A 22,611-nucleotide genomic window follows, 5' to 3' on the forward strand; every position below is an offset into this window, starting at 1 on the left:
TGGTCGTCTGTTAAACCCAGCCCCCACATGCTCCCCCCCGCCTCCATCCCCGCCTCCCCCTAGCAGGCACGGCCTCTCACCACCTCACCAGCCGCAGTCATGGCGACCCCATCGTACGCGGGTGTGAAGTGCCTCAACACATCGTCCTCCAGCCGCAAGCGCTTTGTGGTAAGAGCATCTGCCCCGTGCCTCTGCGGTCTCGCTCCCCGGGAAATCGGGCTCATGGATGGGTTACGGCTGCTAATGAGCTCTCTGTGTCTTCCTATGTCGGTTTGTGCAGTTCAAGAGCTTCTCGCAGCGGGTGGAGGAGATCGACATCGATGTGTACCGTAGCCTCCACGCGGTGAAGGCGGAGCCTTCTAGCGGTTCCTCGTTTCTCCTCGACGCCCTCGTGGAGTGGAGGGTCTGCACTTTTCTACTTCTCTTGCTTCTTCTTTTTTAATCTGATGCGCAAAGTCCATTCCTGGAGCAACGGGGAAGCTTAATTTGGTGCCTCGAACATTAGGAAAGCTTAATCACCTTAATTCGGTATTTCAAGCATTTCTTAAGTAATAACTCTGTGATGGATGTACTTGAATTCTGGGGTAGTTTGCAATTTGGATATATTGGTCATCAACACTCCCCCACATCCCTTCATTGAACAGAACTCAAAAGGTTTACACAACATAATTTGACAATAAATAAATTAAATAGAATGATCACCTTTTCTGCCTTTTGTCAACATCCTGGTTTTTAGGCAGTCAGGAGAGATAACAATAGTACAACCCCAAACAGCTCGAGCAAACCCAAGGAAATGTGTACAGAAAGTTGCCACCTCAATATAAAGCCCCAATTCGTGAAATGTACTAACATTCAGTTGTCGGTCACTACTAAGCACCTCCAGACCTACAACTGAAGACATGTCAAACACTACTCCCTCTGATCCTAAATTCTTGACTCAAATTTGCCCAAATATGGATGTATCTATTGTTAAAATGCGTCTAGATACATGTAATATTTCGACAACAATTTAGGATCGGAGGGAGTACAATACAGAACCGAAATTGCACATGGCCCCTCAACCCATCATTCCCCAGACCATTGCTGTTATCAGAGTAATAAAGACCAAATGCAAACTGTAGTATAGACTGTATAATCCCCAGGTAACTGAAAAATCCATGCCAACAGGCAACAGGGTAAGTTTAAATAGAAGGTAGTATTTACATTCTTGTGAGCTGGATGTTAGTATCTACAATATCAAATAAGTATTTTATAAACATATATATCATGGCAGATTTAATAAAACTGATTTAGAGTTGTATATGTTGGTAGATTGTTCTATAATCTTGGTCGAACTTTAAGAAGTTTGACTTAGGACAAAGCTTGAACATCTTATATTTTTGGAACGGAGGAAGTAATTCTTAAGGTCGATGATTTATGAGCTCGTAGGGTTCTTTTCAGAGCATTTAAAACTGTAGAGACAAGTGATCATTCCTGATTTTTTTGGCAGCACTTGATCGTGATTTTTAAATGTCTGAACAGTTGCTGCGATGATGTTTGCCCATTCATACCTATTGGGACTACTTGTGCAATGATTTTTAGCGGTCGAAATTAAGTTTCAAGTTTTTAAACGCCTGGAAATGGTTTCTGAGTAGTTTGTAGCCTCTGTGGCAGTTTATTCTAATATTTAGGGATGGACAAATATTGTATTTCTCACTTAATTTTGTAATGTTCATGTGATTCAGGAGCTGAATACTGCAGAAGACTTCATCTCTTTGTATGATGAGATAATACCATTGGTGCAAACACTACCACAAATTGTATTGCACTGTGAAAAAATATTTTCTGGGCTGCTACAAAGAGTAAACATGAAGGCACGATTGTCCCTCGAACCAATACTCATGTAAGTGGATCATGGTTTCATCAATCTAGGTGAATGGAGCGACTTCAATATGTTATTTGTCGTTGTCATCTTCCCATGTTTTCTGGGTTTGCATTACATAGATTGAATTACTAGTATATTACACTAAATGAATTTATTTTGGGCTCTAATTCAGATAGTGTTCCACACTAAAAAAATGCTGTAATGGAAGAAAGAAAAGTTAGAAATGAACCCGAATTTGACATGCTCCCTAATCATCTGCTGAGACTTGTTACATTGGAGTTGTGGACCTATGGAAAATTGTGTACATGTTATGCCATGGGTAAGTATACTCCGGCATAGAAGTTAGATTGGGCTTGCTGGATCTCTTTAACATTAACACCCTGAGATTTGGATCATTTCTGCTGAACTACTGCATCATTTGTGGATTGGTCAGAACATGGTAGTGTCAGCTCTTGAGCAGCAGGATTTAAGCCTTGCTTATAATGCCAAGTTTGGTCATAAATGCTTTTTATACTTCAGCAGGGAAGTGGTAACATGATATCATGACCCTGTCATATGAGGTTTTCTCCTATGCAATGCACTTGCCTTTGGGGATGCAATATAATATTGAAGAATTTGTCTTATGTGATACCTAAAGAAAACATTATATCTACCAAGTGTGCTTCTCTCCTCGTTTAGTTTGCTGCTGGGCTCATAATTATGTTGTGATTTTGAAATGTAATATGGTGATCTTGAATTTCTTTGTCCTAATGTCGGAAGTTTATTTTTCTTGATCTTGATCTCTTAGTTTTTTATTTTCATCACTCATTCAGTTGTGCTGTCATCATTTATACCTGATATCATTGATCTTCAAATCTTGTTCAGCACTCCAAATCACAACATATGATGCAATGCATTTGCCTTCACCATTACAGTAGTTACATTACATATTATATGTGTGCCATACCTGTTACTGTTTTCCTGTTTATTAGCCTTTATTTTTTTTGTGCTCCTTAGCTTTGCATTATGTGTGTCAAACTGTATTCAACAATGTGTGTCAAACTGTATTTACCCCAACAATGTGTGCCAAACTGTATTTACCCCAACAATCTAGCTTTTCACCGTTTATATTTTACTCCAAATGCTGGACTTCGGTATTCTTATTAGGGTTATGTTTTCACTATTCAGATGTTATGTTCATTATCTGCATCCTCACATTTTGTTGGTGTTAATTACCATTTTAGCTATCATTGGCGGTCTAAAGTGATTTTTTTGGTTGCATGCAGGTTAATTGCAGCTCTCTCCAGGGATATTCTAAAGGATTTTTTGCCGTGAGTTTTCTAATTGAAATTGATTGTAATATTTATCCAGCATGGTTGTTTATTTATGGCTTTATACTTTTGTGTATCCCCTGGTGCATATCCTTTGTTTAGCTTGTGTTTTTCTTGATAGGATTTGAGCTTCTTACCATTTTGTTGATTACAGGTTTCTAGGAAGATATTCTAGTGCTATTGTTGCTCTTCTTAGTGATGGAGGCGATCGTGACCCTGAAATCCTAGAGCAGGTAGAATGTCTAATTGCGATTTGTACATCTTGTGGTTGAGTAGCAGAAGTCACCATGATGCATTGTATTTCAGGTCTTCACATCTTGGTCATGTATAATGATGTACTTGCAAAAGTATCTAGTAGAAGATGTTGTCCAGATTCTCAGGTTAGTTTCTGTTTGAAAGGAATGAGGTCTACAAATTCATTTCGAAACTTAAACTCATTCCATTACCTCTTTAGCATGATATTATAAACAGCTTGGATTTGCCATTGTCCAGTCTTCCCACCACCAAACTGACTCAAATTCCTTATCATCTCTGAAGGATCACAGCTGCATTGAGATTTTTCCCGAAGGATTATGTTAGAGAATTTATGGCTGAATCTGTTTCATTTTTGCTGAGGAATGCACCTAATAGTCAACTAACACAAGGTATTATTCTTTCTCTCTTCTGTTCTTTTATCTGGGTCTCTACTTTTGGGTTGTCCATATAGGCCTAAGCCTTTCACTTCACATGGTCTTTCCAAAGTGAGGTCTGGTCCAAAATAGGCTTAGTAACTGGCAGTGGGCCAAACTGAGAGGTGGGTTCAAGCACGCAACCCGTCAAAAGCTCAAAGATCAGTACAATTTTTGTTGAAAGAATTGATTGAACCAAACCTGAAAGTAATGGCTTGAAAGGGACCAAGCCTAGGGTTTAAAAGAGACTACATAATGACGGAGTCTTAAAAAATTATAAACCTGCCCTGAGGAGTGATTACTCAATGGATTTGTCCCTTCTCTCTATGCCACTTCTTTTGAGTCACTTTTCATCTGTTCCTTTTATCTGTTCATTAGAATTTTTTTTTATCAACTATTGCTTTCTGTTGTATTAACTACCTTTTTCTCTCCCCATTTTGTTTGTTAGGTTTGAGGAAAGCTCTTCTTGAGGCTGCTAAAAATCCATCTCCTATACGAATAGATGGGGTGACTGCTTTGCTATGGCATGTCATGAGAGGAACTTATGCCAAGCTTCACTCAAGAGCTGGAAAAGTCATGAAGTTCTTGTTGAGCAAGTCAATCCTTACCAGTATCGATGTTAAATTCCCAAATGGTCAGATAACATTTTGGAAATTACTTGTACTGTTATATATTGGTTTGTGCTCATTAGTTACATTGGAGTTTACTCTCACCTGTCCTATCTATTGATCTTTTTATTGGCCGCCTCATGGTCTTCTCAGTTTAGCTGAATAATATGTTTTTTTGTGAGCTTAGATTTGTGTAATGTAGTGTCTGACCAGACCATAATGTTAAACTGAAAATATCCTTTTTGAATTGCTTTGCGAAGTTTGTATTTTGAATGATCATTTTTTTCACATGTTGCTACCAGTCTTTGATAATGTAATCTTTGAATCAACACAAAAAATGCAGGGTCTTCTACTATTCGTGAGGTTGTAACTGGTGTGGTTGATCGATTATCCAATGAAGTGGACCAGAAAGAGTTGGCATTGATATATACTTGTTTATTTGAAGAGATCACAAACTGTATTAAAGATGACTGCGTGGAACATTTGAAGTACCTGATTGATTTTCTTACATTTGCTCTACAAAACAGCAAGCAGAGTGATGTGATTGGTAGGAGTTCCTGTCTCAGAGTCCATATGCTCTTTCTTTGCTTGAGTTCTGCTGGTAATTTTAATTAAAAGATTTATCTGTATTGTCCTTTCTTTTTTTCAGATAAGGACAACATGGTTAAACTTGTTAAGTTGCTGGTCTGCAAGTATGTCGAGCCTGGTAGCAGCACAGGGGAGGCTTCATCTGGGCTTCTTGGAAGTATCTTGGACTTTCTGATTTGTGTTCTGGATGTTCCAGTTATTTCTTGCAATTTATCCATCATATATGCACCAGTATTTGAACTAACAAATTTGAGGTAATGTCTTCTTGCCTGATAGTGAGTGGTTGCCTGTACAACTCTTTGTCTTTCTTTATATTTGCAATGGCAGCAATCTAGCACCTCTTATGATTTTAACTCCCTACGTTTTCAGTGTGGTTGTCTTTATAAAAAAACTATTGGAGAAAGGCCCACAAATTATACAGGCTTTTGAAAGTCATATATTGGGGTATGTGCTGGTAATTGTTGTTACTACTTTAAGTAACAGTTGCTTACAATTCTGCATACGAAGGTTTGACTCTGCACTTTTATGTCTTGTAGTGCAATGGATAATTTTATAGAGTCTTCACCTGAGGACGTCATCTTTATCCTTCTGAATTTCTTTAAGAGAGCAACAGATGGAATAACTCATGGCATTGATGGAACTCATCTTTATGGGAAGAAGAAAGTGTACAAGTTCTTTGAGTCAAAAGTTTTTTCATCGATAGAGTTATTAGATGATATAGTCAAGACTGGCAATCACTCAAGTAATCAGGTAAGTGAAAAGGAAGCTGCAATACTATGGGGATCTATTCGCTGCTACCCGAATATGAAAGATGTCCCTCGAGATAGTTTATCAATGCTCAGTAAGTTCATCTGCAGCCTTGATCAGTTACTTGAGGTGGAAGAAGGTAATTGCAGTTTTAGATTTCTATACTCCGTTACAATAACCATCAGTAGTCTTCTAAAAAATGCATAATTTTCACCGACATGCAGATAGCATTAGCGGTCTTCCTAAGAATACCTGGAGAAGTCTACTTGGTGCATCATTATTATCATACCATGAATTACTACCGGCTAACGTCAGTAGAAATTCGGAATCAGGGCTTTTCCTATCTCTTGCCAAGAAGCACAGCACATGTCCACAAGTACTCTCCGCTGTAGCTGAATATTTGGATTCCCTGCATGGGTAAAGTTATATGTACTTTCTAACTCTTCTTTCTAATTTTTACTTAATTCGACCAATCGTGTGAGTTATTGAATTCACTTTGTTTCAATGAGCAGAACGACTTCCCTGGGGATGACAGAAGAATTTGATCCACAGAATCTTTTGAATTCATTCTCTATCTTTGGTGCTAACTTGAGCAGTCCAAATAAGAATATCAGGGTTTTAACATTGAGAATATTATCCTATTTTGCTAAGATGGACAAACGTCTAGCCTCAGATGATGAGCGGCCATACAAGAGGCAAAGAACAGAAGATTCTGCAGAGGAAAATATCGACATTAAATACAGTAATGTATGTTCTGGCAGATAATATTTTCAGTTGCAATTTTGACTGTTTTTATTCTAATATCTGGCTTGAAATCAGGTTCTGGACACCCTTCTGGCTGTTGAATCAACTCCAGTTTCAGTATCTACTAGCCGGAAAATTGCTATCTTTATTTCTCGGATACAGATGAGTATATCTTCTAATATGGTTCATGACGATTACATACCTCTTCTCCTGCATGGGATTATTGGCATCTTATACAATAGATTTAGTGATCTGTGGCCACCAGCACTGGATTGTCTTAGTGTCCTTGTTAGCAAACACAAGGGGCTCGTCTGGAGTCAGTTTATTGAATTTATTTCAATTCATCAGTCAAAGGGTCTGACTCTGAAAAATCAGGAGAAGCTGGAAGCTGCAATCCACCCTCAGTGTATGTCCAGACATCTGTCTACTGTCATATTTGTGCAATTCTTCTCTGCTTCCTCACCCTAACACACCTATGCCTCTACAACCATTTTTTGTCTGTCCTTGTGTGTTGCATTTTGAGTTGCGCCTGTGAGTCTTATCCATCTTCTGTATTGCTGTATTTGTAATGCTATTTATGTGAAGAGAGCAAATAGCAATGAGCACATCTTTATTGCTCTAGTTGGCATTAGATGAGTATATCTTACCTTGTTGAGCTTATTCATCTACGTGTGCTTTGTAAATTACTGTTTTGAATGCCACTTCAATGAGACAGTGTTGTTCTCTGTGCAACTTAGTATACTCCGTAGATAGTTTTACTTGCAAACTTTTAAACTATTTTTCATTTTCTAATATTTCTCTTTAAGAGATTCAAACGTTAATATTTCGCTTTAAGAGACTCGAAAGTTTGAAATGATACTTCATATTGATTGCTCGTTATCGTCTTTGAATGCCAATAAGCATGCAACAGTAGTGAATGCAGACCTTTTGTTTGTCATGGTTGAGTAACTTTCTTGTAGTCAACAATCTGGGTTCAGCTGATTTTTTTTTTCTTGTTTGATTTTGCAGCTATTTTTGAGTGCTTCAGCACATATATTGTTACAGTATTTGAGTACACACCTCTTGAGACGATTGCTACACTTTTGCTTCAATCCCTTCAGAAGATACCTGATGTTGCTGAATCTAGCTCTCGACATCTTGTGCCGCTATTTTTAAACTTCATGGGCTATAACGATAGCAGCATCACTAGGTATCTAGTTGATAAAATGCATCGATTCTCCATTTTAGACCTGACTTTTGACTGTCAAATCCTTGTTGATTCTTGATTTCTACAGTGTTGATTCATATATGTCTGACAATTGTAAAGGCAAGCAATGGAAGATGATTCTAAAGGAATGGCTGAACTTGTTGAGAGTAATGCGTGATGCTCGATCGTTGTCCCAGAGCAAGGTTATTCAGGAAATATTAACTGAAAGGTTTGGAACGAGTAGTGATACTAATATAAATTTGCTGCACGTGAGGTTTCTATGACACTTTGTGATTAATTAAGACTTATTGCCAGGGTGCTTGATGAGAGTGATCCTGACATACAGGCAAAAGCATTGGATTGCCTTTTGAACTGGAAGGATGAGTTCTTGATGCCATACAGTCAAAACCTTAAAAATCTGGTTGAATTAAAGACTCTTCGTGAAGAGCTCACCACATGGGCAGTTTCACATGATTCCTTGTCCATTCAGAAATGCCACAGAAGTCGTGTTGTTCCGTTGGTTATCCGTGTTTTAACACCAAAATTAAGGAAACTAAAGCTGCTTGGTTCTCGTAAGGTTGGTATTTACTCGCTGATTGTCTTGGACCATTATGGTTAGATCAATGGATATTTTTATTTAACTCACATCAAAGCTAACTTGCTCACTTGTTGTGTTGTTATGCCAGCACACAGGTGTCAGTCATCGAAAGGCAATTCTCCGTTTCCTTCTGCAGTTTGATTCAAATGAACTTCAGCTTTTCTTCTCATTACTTCTGAAGTCCTTGGTCCCGGGGAGTCTTCAACTTGAAATGTCCTGTCGTGAGTCTGGCAACCTGCTTGGAAATATTTCTGACATCGTGGGAATTTCAAAGGAGATCTGTGTAGAGAACCTTACATGGAAGAAGGCCAATGGTTTTCTTCATTTGGTTGAAGAAATTTTTGGTACTTTTGGTATGGCACACATAAGTCCATTTCTGAATGCTCTATTGATCATTGTTGTTTGCTTGTTGGAGAGTTGTATGCGGAATCTCGGAAACAAGAGCGATGAGATACACCAATCAAATCACCCTGACAATGATTGTTCCATGAACGAGGAAGCAGACAGTTCTATAAACATGAAAACATGCTCAGAAGAGATGGCGGAAGCAGATGATACTGAGGTGCGTCACATAACGATAACATGATTTGAAAAATTTATGTGTTGCTCTCACTTTTCAGATTGACATACTAGCTTGGTTCCTAAATACTCCCTTTTTTCATATGGCATATTTGGTTTTGTTAAGACAAGCCTTTGGCCTATGATAATTCTACTAATATGTAATTTATATGATATGATACGAAACCATAATTATCAGCCAGCACTTTTGAAGACGGATCTATTTATTTAAATTTCATGTATGAAAAAACACATACTAATTTAGTAATTCTTGGTCAAAGCCTTATCTTAAGAAACCAAATACGCCAACCTTGGTGAAAAGGAAGGAGTACAAGATGTTTTGTCCTAAGTCAAGCTTTTTTAGTCGAACTTCTTAAAGTTTGACCAAGTTTATAGAAAAATGTACTAATATCTACAATATCAAATAAGTATACTCTGAAGATATATACCATGACAAAATTTAATAAAACTGATTTAGAGTTGTAGATGCTGGTAGATTTATATGAACTGGGTCAACTTTAAGTAGTTTGACTTGGGACAAAGCTAGAACATCTTACATTTTAAGAACGGTGGGATTATTTATTTATTTACATATCCATATCCTGTTTTTTGACGAATTACCAAATAGTTGTGTGGTACTTCCTAGAAAGCAATAGAGTATCTGATGTTGTATGGGAAAACTAGTTTAACATATTTAGCAACCCAGTTAGTGTAGCTACTGTTTGCTACAGTGGTTCTATTTAGTCTTGTGCAAAGTGCTCTTATTTGTAAGCTTGCCCCCATTGTTTATTTGATTAAGCTAGTGTACATTTTGTTGGTTGAACATGCATATCTTCTCTTAACTAATCCCCATCAGGTACCTCACTCTGTTATGCAGGCAAGTGCCTCAGTCAAGCAATTAAAGGATTTAAGGTCTTTATGTATTAGGATTGTTTCCTTGGCACTTAGTCAGTATGAAAGTCATGACTTTGGAGAATACTTCTGGAATACCTTTTTTGCTTCTGTGAAACCTCTGATTGACTGCTTCAAACAAGAGGCTTCGAGTAGTCAGAAACCGGGCTCATTATTTTCATGCTTCATGGTAATGAGCCAGAGCCCAAAATTAGCACCATTGTTGGCGACAAATAACCTTGTGCCAGCCATTTTTTCTATTTTGACTGTGAAGACTGCGTCAGAATCTATCACCTCCCATGCACTTCAGTTTATTGAGAATCTATTGAGGCTAGATAATGATTTGGAGCAGGAAGATGACCACTCGGTGAAGAAAATTCTGGTTCAACATATGAATGTTCTTCTCCATAGTCTCCATGTTTTTGTTAATTATCGCAAAGAGCTTCACAGGTACATTCTGTTGTTTGGAGTCTGACAAGTGGCACAGAAGTACTCACACCATTTTCTTTAATAATGGTTTATATACACATCAAATATAACATTCTTTTATTTATCTATTTTTTGGTTAAGCATCTCTTACGGTGGCTAACGCCTTTAAACTTGTCTTCTCACTTTCTCCGATCAGATGCCTTTGTTCCCTTGGTCCAATGCATATTTTTTGTGTCTTCTGAAAACTCTTCCCTGCTTGGACCTTATCCTCATTTGTTTGGAGTGACACTATGAAAAAAAATCATTTTAGAGTACTTAATTTGTTGCCAAACTGCCAATGCCAACATCTCTAGAAGTTTGAGAGAATATCCAGTGCTACTGTCTGTTTGACTGTTTGGGTGCTACCGTGTTACCAATGCACGATAGCACCTTTAGAATAGCCAAAGGGTCGTTTGCACAGGATATTGAGTTTGTCTGGAACATGTTAGTGGAAGATACAAATTAGTCTAGTCAATTGTGCGTTGTTTGTGAGGGCATTCTGTTTTGCTCAGAAATGCTTCACTCTGAGGATATGACACATTTCTGTAGCTTATGCTTTGAATGTTCCTTTTTATGTGTACAGGAGATCTGGGAGATGGCTTGGGAAACGTGAACTTCGGTTGTTTAAATTATTGTTGAATTACATAACAGACCCCTCAGCTGCAGAGCATGTTGTAGACCTCGTCCTTCCTTTTTTCAGCAAGAAGGATTTGAATTCTGGTAAGCTTTTTTTTAGACAAGTTTGTCTTGTGCGCAGATATATCGTGTACGTCAGCGTGCATACATGGGGCATGAGATTGTTCATCAATTTCATCTTGCTTGCAACATTCTCGCAACCTTGACATGTTCTGCTCTCTTTTGTCTTCCATACAACAGATGAGTGTCTGGAAGCTCTGCATGTTGTAAGGGGGATACTTCCAAATCTACGAGTTGCAGTGTGTGCAAAAATTATAAATGCACTTAACCCATTGCTTGCGACTGTCGGTCTTGAACTGCGGCTATGCATCTGTGATATTTATGAGGGACTGTCATCGCACGAGTCTTCAGTGACACCACTGGTAATTATTCTCAGGCATGATGTCATGTTATCTGTGTCAAAATTTACCCCAAAACATGTTCTGCATTTTTGCAGTTACATCTGTAATAATCGGTCACTTTTACAGGCTAGGTTACTGCGAGATCTGAATGCGGTCTCGGCCTCAGAACTTGGGGAACTAGATTATGACACGAGAATTAAAGCATATGATATGGTTCAGCCGCGGTTGTTTCATGGCATGAGAGAAGAGCATATGGGTGCCATATTATCTCACTGCGTGTATGATATGTCATCTGAAGAGTTAATTTTTCGGCAAAGTGCGTCCAGGGCTCTTCAGTCATTCCTGGAATTCTCTGCATCAATTATGAATAATGACTCCGAATGTTCTAGTGAAACGCCCGATATAAAACATGGAGAGACTAATTCCAGCAGCACTTGCACAAAGGGCCGTATTCAACCAATATTAGAGAGAACTTACCTTCACAATATGGGGTTAGCAATGTGTAAAGATATCTCAGTTCAGAAGGTGTAAATTCTGTCATCTCTTTCTAAAGACTATGATTTACTGGACTAAAAGGACGAAACTGATGCTGTTATTTTTTTCAGGAGTGGATCATCTTACTTCGGGAGATGGTCTATAATTTTAATCATGTACCATCCTTAAACTCCTTCAGACTTCTCTGTAAGGAGGATCTGGACGATGATTTTTTCCATAATATAATTCATTTACAGGTAAGTAATTTACTTGATTCTTTTGCCCCCAGAGTTGAAACAAAGGATTGTAGCTCTTATTTGTATGCCCGTATCCACTAATGCAGGCGGGTAAAAGATCAAAAGCATTGTCTCTTTTCAGGCAGACAATCAAAGATACCAGCGTTTCAGAGGTAAATATTCAAATATTAATAGTGCTTTTAGTGGTGGGATACGTGCAAATGAAATTAAATAACTGCCATGGATTATTTTCTATTTGTTTAGACTTTTAAGTTACAAGTTCAGTGCTTCACAGACTATATTTTTTGTTATTGATTACTACACGATAGGTGTTTGTTGCTGCATTTCATCCCATTTAGTAGTGCTATATAGAACATTAATCCAGATGCAACACTTTTTTGCTTGCTACTTCAGGACTACTCTCTTTTGATTTATTGAGCTAATATGAGTTTATGACATCATAAATAAAATCGTGATAGAGCTAAAGGGAAGCTATGCCCCACTATCTAAACCACCCCACTGCACTCCTTAAATAGAAATGCTAAGTTCATCGTGTCACGTACCCTAATTTCTTTTTAAAACCATGTAGCTATGTACTGCACGTGAAGCACAAGTACAAGAACACTTGTTATGAGCACCACATCAATGACAGTAAATAACAATGGACCACGCATACCTTGACAGGGGCAGACCTAGAGCAAAAGTATCCTGGTGTCCTCATCTATGCCATGCATACATTTCAGTGGAAATTGGGGGTGTCACACACACTATATACGTGAAATGCACCGATGAAAAAAATCCAGACCGGGTCCAGTGCACCCCCTTGGCTACACGTGGATACGCCCCTGTACCTTGGGTACGAGTCCCAAGCATTTTCATGGGGGTATGGAGTGTAAATTAGACTATACACTCTGTATTTCTTCAGTGGAAAGTTATTTTGAAAAGAAGTATCCCAAGTTTGAAGACAGATATAGTGAAACAGAGGAGTAATAAAGGCAGCAACACAAATGCATAATTGCCTTCTAGTTAATCAGCACCTAGAATAATGATACCTTTACAAAGATTCTAGTTTTTTTTGAAAATAAAAACATGTGTCTGTTGGCTATTTCATTTCCACCATCAGTTCATGTCATTCCAGAAATTACAGCCCTGTTTGGAATGTTTCAATCTCACAAGTATACACAGCTGCTAAATTCCTGTGAATTTCTTGTGAACTCCAATGGTCCAAATAGGGATTGGATTGTTACAGCTTCTGGTTAAAATGGTGCAGTTGTTATACGAAGTTTTATGATGGTACACCCTAACCCACCCACAAATTGAAGTTCCAGCACAGAAACTGCATCCCACCAGTTCTCATGCAACCATTGCATCATTTAATGTTAATAATTGGCACACCAAACTTTCAACGGATTGATCATCTGATTCTTGCTGCCCCCTTTTTTTCATTCATTAACTTAATTCTTTCGCTTTCTGTTTCAGGATGTGACTATGAAAGTCTTTGTTCCGCTATTTTTTAACATGTTTTTTGATGTCAAAGCTGGGAAGGGTGAACAAGTAAGAGATGTATGTTTGGACACACTTTCTTCTGTTGCTGCCAATGTGCAGTGGGAGCATTACCGAACAATACTGATGAGATGCTTCCGTGAGTTGAGTCTCAAGCCTGATAAGCAGAAGGTCATATTGAGGCTAATATGTGCTGTTTTAGATGCATTCCATTTCACGAAACCTGCAACCAATGTCTTGAGTAAATCCGATTCTATGAATGAAGATTCTCCTTCCCTTACGTTCTCCTTAACTACAGTCTCTTCGGAGAAGCAACGCTACCTGCGAAAGGTAGTCTTTCCACAGGTCCAGAAGTTATTAGGAGCTGATCCAGAGAAAGTCAATGTCAGTATAAACCTTGTAGCACTAAAAATACTCAAGTTACTACCAGTGGATTATTTCGAGTCACAACTTTCAAGCATCATACATCGAATCTGCAACTTTCTCAAGAATCGTCTTGAAAGCGTGCGTGATGAAGCAAGATCAGCTTTAGCTGCATCTCTAAAGGAACTGGGGATTGGCTATTTGCAGTTTGTGGTCAAGATATTGAGGGCGATACTAAAGAGGGGTTACGAGTTACATGTTCTGGGTTACACACTTCATTATTTATTATCAAAAATCATAACAGCTGAGATGAATGGTAGTCTTGACTACTGCTTACAAGATTTGTTGGCTGTGGTGGAGAGTGATATACTTGGAGATATTGCGGAACAAAAGGAAGTTGAAAAGATAGCCTCCAAAATGAAAGAGACAAAGAAGAGGATGTCATTTGAGACTCTTAAGCTGATTTCTCAGAGTATTACATTCAGAACACATTCTTTAAAATTAATCTTACCAATTTCTGCGCATCTTCGGAAGCACCTTACTCCAAAATTAAGGACAAAACTGGAGACGATGCTACACAGTATAGCCTTGGGGATTGAGTGCAACCCATCAACTGAAACATCTAACTTATTTATATTTGTTTATGGCCTTGTTGAGGATACTATCACAGTAAATGAATCTCCTTGCAGAGAGAATATGGATTCTCATTGTGGTAAAGAAAAGATTCACAGAAAGAATTTACTTGGACTTGGTGAGAGTGGGTTACAAAACACCTATATACTTACAAGGTTTGCACTTTCTTTACTGCGTAATCGTTTGAAAAGCATCAAGCTGCACAAGGAAGATGAGCAACTTCTGTCGATGTTGGATCCTTTTGTCAACCTCTTGGGAAAATGTCTGAGTTCTAAATATGAAAGTGTCCTTTCTGTTGCTTTTAGATGTATTGCCATGTTGGTGAAACTTCCTTTGCCATCTCTGAAGGACAATGCAAATCCTATCAAGAATGTACTTATGGACATTGCACAGAGAACTGGAAATTCCAATGGTCATTTGGTTACTTCTTGTTTGAAACTACTTGCTCATCTACTTAGAGGCTTCCGAATTTCACTTTCAGATGACCAGCTCCAGATGGTTATTCGTTTCCCCATTTTTGTTGACCTCCAGACAAACCCTTCTCCTGTTGCGTTGTCTCTTTTGAAGGCAATAGTCAAACGGAAATTGGTTTCCCATGAGATTTATGATATTATAGTCAGGGTAGGAGAACTTATGGTTACAACTCAAACTGAATCTATAAGGCAGCAATGCATTCAGATTCTGCTACAATTTTTTCTGAATTATCCACTTTCAGAGAAGCGCTTACAACAGCATATTGATTTCTTCCTGACAAATCTGAGGTATGAATCTCTAATAATTACTTGCATTTGGCATTGCCTGAGTTCTGTAAGCTAATTTCATGATATTTCGCAGTTACGAGCATCCATTAGGAAGAGAAGCTGTGCTCGAAATGCTTCACGATATTCTTACCAGATTTCCCCAGAGGATTATTGATGACCAGGGCCAAACATTTTTTCTTCATCTTGTAGTTGCTTTAGCAAATGAAAAGCACCAGAATGTGTCATCTATGATCCTTAGAGCAATCCAGAAGATGTTAGGACGCATTGGTGATCAGGGAAAGAATTATATTTTCGAGTACTCTCTTTCGTGGTACACTGGCAAAAAACAGAATTTGTGGAGTGCTTCAGCCCAGGTTAATATTGATTAGTACTTATTCGCAAAAAAAAAATACTGATTAGTATTTTTATGATTGTACTGTTGTTCTGCCAAACACAAAATGCTACAAATTTGACATGACTCTTGCAAATCATGCCCTCGCTTTCCTTGTACATTTTGGAAGAGCATTGAAGCACTTCGGTCAATGCTTTTATTGCATTCAAGTAGTGTTTTGTTTGTTTGTCTATTGAACTAAAGAGGTGGTCCTTGCATTTTACAGGTTATTGGTTTACTTGTTGGAGACCGCTCACTAGGAATTGGTAAATACCTTAAAAGTATATTGGATGTTGCAAAGCAAATAATGGAATCTTCTGTCGCTGCATCTGGGGGAGTACAGCTAGATTTAACTGATGAAACTGCCCTACCTTTTTGGAAAGAGGCGTACTACTCTATTGCCATGGTGGATAGGTTACTACTACACTTTCCAGAGTTGTATTTCTCGCAAAATATGGAGGTATGATTAGTGTTCGATCACCACTGCTCTGTTTTCCAGAATTATTCTGACATTTTGCTCTGATGTGATGACATGTTCCTTGATTGAAAGCAAAGCTTGTTCTTGATCTAGGAAACACGGGTACATATCCGATACGGGGATACCGTGACACGGCAATTTCTCAGAAACGTGGATATATATAACGATTCTTAAAATAGAGAAATTAAAGGTTTTTCATAGGATAAATACCTCTGTATCGATGTTCTTCTCTCCACATAAATCAAATAAGGTTAAGCAAATAAATATTTCACATCCAACCGAGCAAGCGTAGTAGCTTAACTCAAGCAAACTTAGATGGTAGAATGATACCATGGTCCATGGTCTAAAATATCACAATTCAGTTCACAAAATGAAAGCATCTGATGATCTAAATATAAATAAGGTTCAGAGATCATAAACTAGAATGGCATATTAACTATTAAGATCACATGAATAGATTACTCCTCCATGGCTGCAGCTCCAGTATCCTCGATTTAAAGTGCTCCAATATCATGCACCAAGGCCTCCAATTGTGGAGGGATTTGTCAATTTGGGTAGGGTACAGTATCCTTTGGTATCTCGAGGCCCCCCTCATGTATCTCGAGGTATCTCCTCAGGCATCTTGCTTTATTTATTCATTTTTATTCAAAAACGTATGGATACGTACGGGATACATATCGGGCAGTATCCGGTATCCGTGCAGTATCTGATATCGGTACGGCAGTAAAGGGAAGTATGTTTCCTAGGCTTGACTAGCTTTAAGAAAAGAACAGAGATCATGGCCAACTCATACCCTACTTGAGACAGGAACCTTGGTGTTGTTTTGAACTACATATCGATGCATGTTAGACTATATATTCAGTGAACTACCTACCCCACCTCCCCTTCCACCCTCATTCTGTAGACAAACCCACACAAAAATTCTAATCAGATTTTTACACTTGAGGTACATATGGCTACTTTAGTAATTTACATCGCTGGAAGTATTAATTCCAAGACATACTATGTGCCTCCATTTTAAAATTGGCGAGTACCATTTTGGTTGTACAATGAAGTACTTGACAAACCTTTTACTTGCAGGATATATGGATGATTGTTTGCAAGCTGTTGGTCCATCCCCACTCAAAGTTACGTAATATGTCTAGCTCTCTTGTAGCCTCATATTTTACTTCAGTGGAGAAGAGGAAACGCGAGAAGTTGGATGCTACATCATCATTCCTTGTCCAACCTAGCAGGCTATTCCTAATAGCTGCTTCTTTCTTGAAACAATTGAGGACGGAGCTAAGTGATACTACCGCCAACAATCTAATTATGCAAAATCTTGCATACTCGATCTGTAACTTGCATTTGTTGGTTAAGCAAATAGCCTCACCGCATCAGTTTTGGTCTAGCCTTGGTTCATCTGATCATGGTGCCTTCCTTGAGGGTTTTGAATTGCTCGGTTCAACAAAAGCAAAGAACACATTTCTCCTCTGCACTGCTTCTTCCGCTTGTGCAGCTGGATCTGATGTTGACAGTAGCGAGGAACTTATGTCTTTGTTAGTTTCTTCTCTTTTGAAGAGGATGGGAAAAATTGCAATGCAGATGGAGGATACACATGTATGTACTATCCTGTCAGCCAAGTCAAAGTATCATTCTTTGATTGTATACGAAATTTTATACTTAATACTTAAAACTGTGTTTTAATACTTAAAATTTTATACTTAATACTCAAAATATCTACGTGTTTGCAGATGAAAATCATATTCAGTTGTTTCAGTATGATTTCATCGGCGCTTGGAGCTGAAGTGTCAGTGACCTACTCTGTTCACTTCTTGGCCCCATTGTACAAAGTTGCTGAAGGGTTTGCTGGGAAAGTCATCAGTGGTATGATTTTTGTCTTCATATGATGCATTTTCGACTATTCAATTCTTTGTGTGCTGTCGAAGTTTACTTGCTTACTGCAAATTTGTATGGTTTCTATGAGACACTGAGTTTTTCGCTGCTTACAATGTAATCTTGCCCAACTTCTAACTTATTGCCGTTTTCTGTTTCTAGATGAAGTTAAGCAATCAGCAGAGGTGGCCCGGGACAAACTACGTAATCTGATTGGTGTTGAGAAATTTGTCGAAGTTTACAACAGTGTCCGCAAGGACCTTAAAGCCAAGAGGGAGAGCAGAAAGCAGGCAGAAAAACTTGTTGCGGCGGTTGACCCGGCACGCCATGCCAAGAGGAAGCTGCGCATAGCCGCAAAGCACCGAGACCACAAGAAACGGAAGGTAATGGCGATGAAGATGGGAAGGTGGTTGAGGTAGCTTTGGTGCTAGGGTAGAGCTGAATTGTACAGCGTTCACTTTTGCCCATTCTTGTTCTTGGTGCTAGCGGCAGGCCGGAAATTTTGTACGCTAGTTATAGGTAGCTTTACGGCTGCACTCAATTTTGTTGACGACCTGTAACTCTCCAAGGTCCAATGGGAATTTGATAATAGGCCCATTACAAGATCTAATGAATTGGATTGAATTTGAACAAATCCTGTGACCCGAATGAATTTCACGTGCAACGTGCAACACGCTGATGGTATGTTTGCGAAGTGTTACCTGTCATGTGGCTTGTGGTCGACTGGTCGCAAAATGATTTTCGGGGGCTAACGGGACTGGACTTATCTAACTTGCTCTGGAATCTGGATCCTCGTCAGACGCTAGAAGGAACGTGGACCATACGGTAGCACTACCCTTGAATCAATCACCCAGCCCGCGGAAGTCGAGTGTGTGTGTGTGTGGCCAGCCGGCCAACCGGGTGCCTCGCCACCCATGATCCATCCAAGCATCCAACCAGCGAACTCAAAAGGCCCCAACGACAAACGTACGTTGTAAAAAATACTGTAACAGAACAGATACGTTCAACGTCGCCGTCTCCTGCCTTGACCAGCCGGCCAATGCCACCGGGAGCACGGCTTCATCGCTGTTGGCCGCCTTCTTCTGGCCTCGGCGCTGCCACGCCAGACGGCCTGGGGCGCTGGCCGGCTTCGCTCCAGCGCGCTAGCTAGCCCACCGTCAAAGTCCACGAGTCGTCGGTCCACGGCGACGACCGACCCGCGCGCTAGCGTTCGTACCTTCCTGCTTAGTTTTGATTGATTGATCCCGGCTGGGCGGATCGCTGGATAGAAAGCGACCGAGGGTACTTGATGGCTCTGCTGGTACAGACTGATCGTTTAGCTAAGCTAGAAGTACTAGAAGCCGTCTCGCACGCACGTCTTGGTCGTTGTCGCGTATCCGGAGACGCGCGGCAGGCGATCCATCCATCCATATACGCGGTGTGGCGCGCGGTGCGGGTTTTCCAGGTAAAGTCCAGCTCGTGTGCTCCCACTGACGCTACGTGCGTCATCCCGGTCGAACGCAGCCCGGCCCGGCGGGCGTGCGTCACCGAGCGTGCGTTCGATCTTGCTTTCCTTTTATAGCTTTTCTGGTCATGAATACCAGTTACTCCTCACTTGCTCTTTACCAATAAGAGCTCCCGAAGCCCAGCGTGTGCACCAAGTTGCAGCCACTCGTTATCGATCAAGGAGGCCGAGGCAGCAGCTGGTTTCTGGCCGGTTGGTGGCCGGGCTTGTCGATCGCCGTATATGTCCTCGTACCTCCTCTCCATGAGCCCCGTCGACGAGATCGGCGGGTACGTGGACGACGGCAGCGACGACATGACCGCCGGCTACCTATCCTTCGACATCGACGAGTATTACCTGCCGGAGGCAGATCACGCCTTGTATACAGGGCAGCAGGCGGCGGCGGATCCGCCCGTTGCGCATTCTCTGCAAGCCGACGACGCTGACAGCTACAAGAGCGGCAGCAAAGCAGCAAGTTCAGAAGGACTCTCCTACCACGATAAGATCAATAATCATCAGTACGTAGGCATTGTTACAAACTCTAAAGAATATATCTCTCTGTTGTTAGCTGTTGGAATGAGACTAGCTCGATTCGAAGTCTCAAGTTAATTGTGCCGTGGTCGAACTGTCTGTGGTACGGTGTGCAGGAGCTTGACGAGCGCCGGAAAGAGCTGCAAGATCGCGTTCAAGACGAGGTCGGAGGTGGAGGTGATGGACGACGGGTACCGGTGGAGGAAGTACGGCAAGAAGATGGTCAAGAACAGCCCCAACCCAAGGTACTAATTAACGCCACATACCCGCGTGCGCATTCTAGGTATTCGGTCGTTCCACGAAGAATTTTCAACGAAAACCCGGTGTGCCGACATACGTGCATACGCAGGAACTACTACCGTTGTTCGAGCGAGGGGTGCCGCGTGAAGAAGCGGGTGGAGCGGGAGCGGGACGACGCGCGCTTCGTCATCACCACCTACCACGGCGTCCACGACCACCCCGCGCCGCTCCCGCCGAGGGGGTGCGCCGGCTACTCGCTGGCCCAGCCGCACTACCAGTAGTCCATCACCCATGTTTCACTATTGGAGGCCCGCTGCTAGCTCTGCTTTCTTGACCCGATGAAGCTGCACGCACGCCGCCGGTGCAGGGGAATGGATTACGGGCGGCAGCAAGCAGCAGCAGCAGCAGAGATCCACACCGCAGTACTAGTAGTATTTTTTTTTTCCGAGGCCTGTATTGTATGCAACGATGCGGGAGATTGAACACGGTATTACTGAAACGGTTCTGGGATTTTTTAAGAACCGGAAGATGCATGTAACAAGAAGCACCCTTTTCATTGAACGACCTAAGCCGTGATTTGGGCTAAAAGTAGCAGGGTTACCAAGTTCAAGGGTTGCGATGCAATTTCCTCTTTATAAATTTGTTTAAAAAGGATATTCATTACTTTTGGAATAAATTTTAATGTACCTAAAAACATTTCTTGTGTAACATTTTTTTCATGTATTTGTATGACATTAAAAAAAGAAAACAAAAATACTTAAATTCAGAAACAACATGAAAAGTGAAAACGAAACAAAAAGGATTGTTTTTAGACCAACGATTTGACTTTATTTAATCAACGAACGTAATACAGCTGACTGAAAAAACTAAAACAACAACAAAGATTTCGGATAAACCGAAAGTTACATAAAAAAAATCTTTGAAGCCAACTTTTCTAGCTGCGCCAATCGCATCTTGATATTTTTTCAAATCTCTGGTGACGAAACAGTAGAATACCAAACCTGCATAAGCTGGTGAGAACTTAATATTGTTGAATGCGTGGTGGCCGAGGACACACCACTCGCAAGACAGGTTATCGAACCATTGAATCATCGCCGAACCGATGAGGAAGATGACCAAAATCACGAAATCACGAGCTGTGAGATCCCAAAACTCCATGAAGCTGGGAGACCAATAATCCGAACGTCGCTGCCTCCACCGTTAGGAAGCCGCCGCCAAGGACACGAAAAACATTACAAAGAAGGTACTAAAACAATGCCAGATGTTGATTCGTTGTTCCCCTCCCCTCCTGATGGCCAATAGGTTATCAAAGACGAGGGGAACCAACGAAGATGAAAATGGGATTTTTTTTTTCCTTCGGCGACTAGGGTTTCACTCGTAACAAAAAGGAAATAAAAGCAAAAAAAAAAACGAAGAACTGAAAACTGCGCACCGAATTGGGTCGCCTAGCTTTCCACTGTCGTACCAAGCGACCGGCCACACATCCTCTGTCCAACTCCATCAAGGGGCTTGTGTCCAGCCGCCGGCCCAGACCAGCACGTTCCGTTTTGCTTAGGTGACATGGTTCGCTCAGAATTACTCCCTCCGATTTTAAATTGTTGTCGAAATGTTACATGTATCTAGACACTTTGTAACAATAGATACATCCATATTTCAGCAAATTTGAGTCAAGAATTTAAGATCAGAGGGAGTATTTTTTTGTTCAGGCATGGCCACGCAGTGGCATGCGACAGTCACACAGCAGGCCATGCGCAAGGTGAACGAGTGCACTTTTTTAGCCATCTGGATGTAGCCACAGTGATGTCACGATTTCAGAAGGATGCAATCGAATACTACCTCCGTCCAACAATACGAGGCATATTAAGATTCGGTTGACCAAGCCTTTGACCATAAATTACTTCATGAATATGTGACTAATGTGATCAAAATCATAATTATAAGCAAATATCTTTGAGTAAAAATATAATGGATATGAATCTATCACATATAATTATATATTAATAGTGTAATTTGTCATCAAAATATTGATTAAAGGAAAGTTAATACGGAGAGAGTAGACAAGTACCAAGATAGCCAGAATATGGCTAGCACCGAGCGCCGGACAAAGGATATACCGGCACACGTGCGCGCACAAAACGGGTTGCGCTCCAGGTCCAGGATAAAGACATGTCACATGGTCGCGCACAGAGCAGAGTGGGATCGATGGAAAAGCCGTCGAGCTCATGTGCATGGCTTTCTCTTTTTCGAAAGGAATTAACGAGAGAGAAATCGTCAGCCGATGGTGTTAACAGTGCCCGCCGTTTCTTGGAGGCTTGCTCACAAGCACAAGTGCATTACGATAAAATCGGCAGCAAGATTATTTAATCTTCTCGGCATGATTAGTACTACCGTGAAAGG

The 22,611-nt window shown here is 40.5% G+C and overlaps 2 protein-coding genes across 2 annotated transcripts; both read left to right on the top strand.

Moving 5' to 3' along the window:
* LOC100825719 (small subunit processome component 20 homolog) lies at positions 1 to 18,654 on the top strand. Its single transcript, XM_003569222.3, has 31 exons — positions 1 to 168; positions 281 to 403; positions 1,725 to 1,882; positions 3,130 to 3,174; positions 3,329 to 3,407; positions 3,481 to 3,554; positions 3,712 to 3,818; positions 4,291 to 4,476; positions 4,794 to 4,997; positions 5,100 to 5,292; positions 5,408 to 5,482; positions 5,575 to 5,924; positions 6,010 to 6,202; positions 6,298 to 6,532; positions 6,605 to 6,935; positions 7,538 to 7,718; positions 7,804 to 7,944; positions 8,031 to 8,292; positions 8,402 to 8,875; positions 9,749 to 10,212; positions 10,814 to 10,950; positions 11,107 to 11,288; positions 11,394 to 11,792; positions 11,873 to 11,998; positions 12,085 to 12,150; positions 13,457 to 15,237; positions 15,311 to 15,590; positions 15,834 to 16,067; positions 17,166 to 17,684; positions 17,819 to 17,951; positions 18,123 to 18,654. Exons 1-31 carry the CDS (start codon positions 100 to 102, stop codon positions 18,377 to 18,379), a joined length of 8,058 nt encoding a protein of 2,685 aa, XP_003569270.2. The 5' UTR covers positions 1 to 99; the 3' UTR covers positions 18,380 to 18,654.
* Positions 18,655 to 19,535: 881 nt separating this feature from the next.
* On the top strand, positions 19,536 to 20,818 carry LOC100843345 (probable WRKY transcription factor 75). The gene is made up of 3 exons (XM_003566769.4): positions 19,536 to 19,961; positions 20,091 to 20,219; positions 20,324 to 20,818. The coding sequence occupies exons 1-3, from the start codon at positions 19,687 to 19,689 to the stop codon at positions 20,493 to 20,495; spliced, it is 576 nt and encodes a 191-aa protein (XP_003566817.1). The 5' UTR covers positions 19,536 to 19,686; the 3' UTR covers positions 20,496 to 20,818.
* The last annotated feature ends 1,793 nt before the right edge of the window (positions 20,819 to 22,611 follow it).

Source organism: Brachypodium distachyon, chromosome 2, assembly GCF_000005505.3.
Source record: "Brachypodium distachyon strain Bd21 chromosome 2, Brachypodium_distachyon_v3.0, whole genome shotgun sequence".
Classification (NCBI taxonomy): domain Eukaryota; kingdom Viridiplantae; phylum Streptophyta; class Magnoliopsida; order Poales; family Poaceae; genus Brachypodium; species Brachypodium distachyon.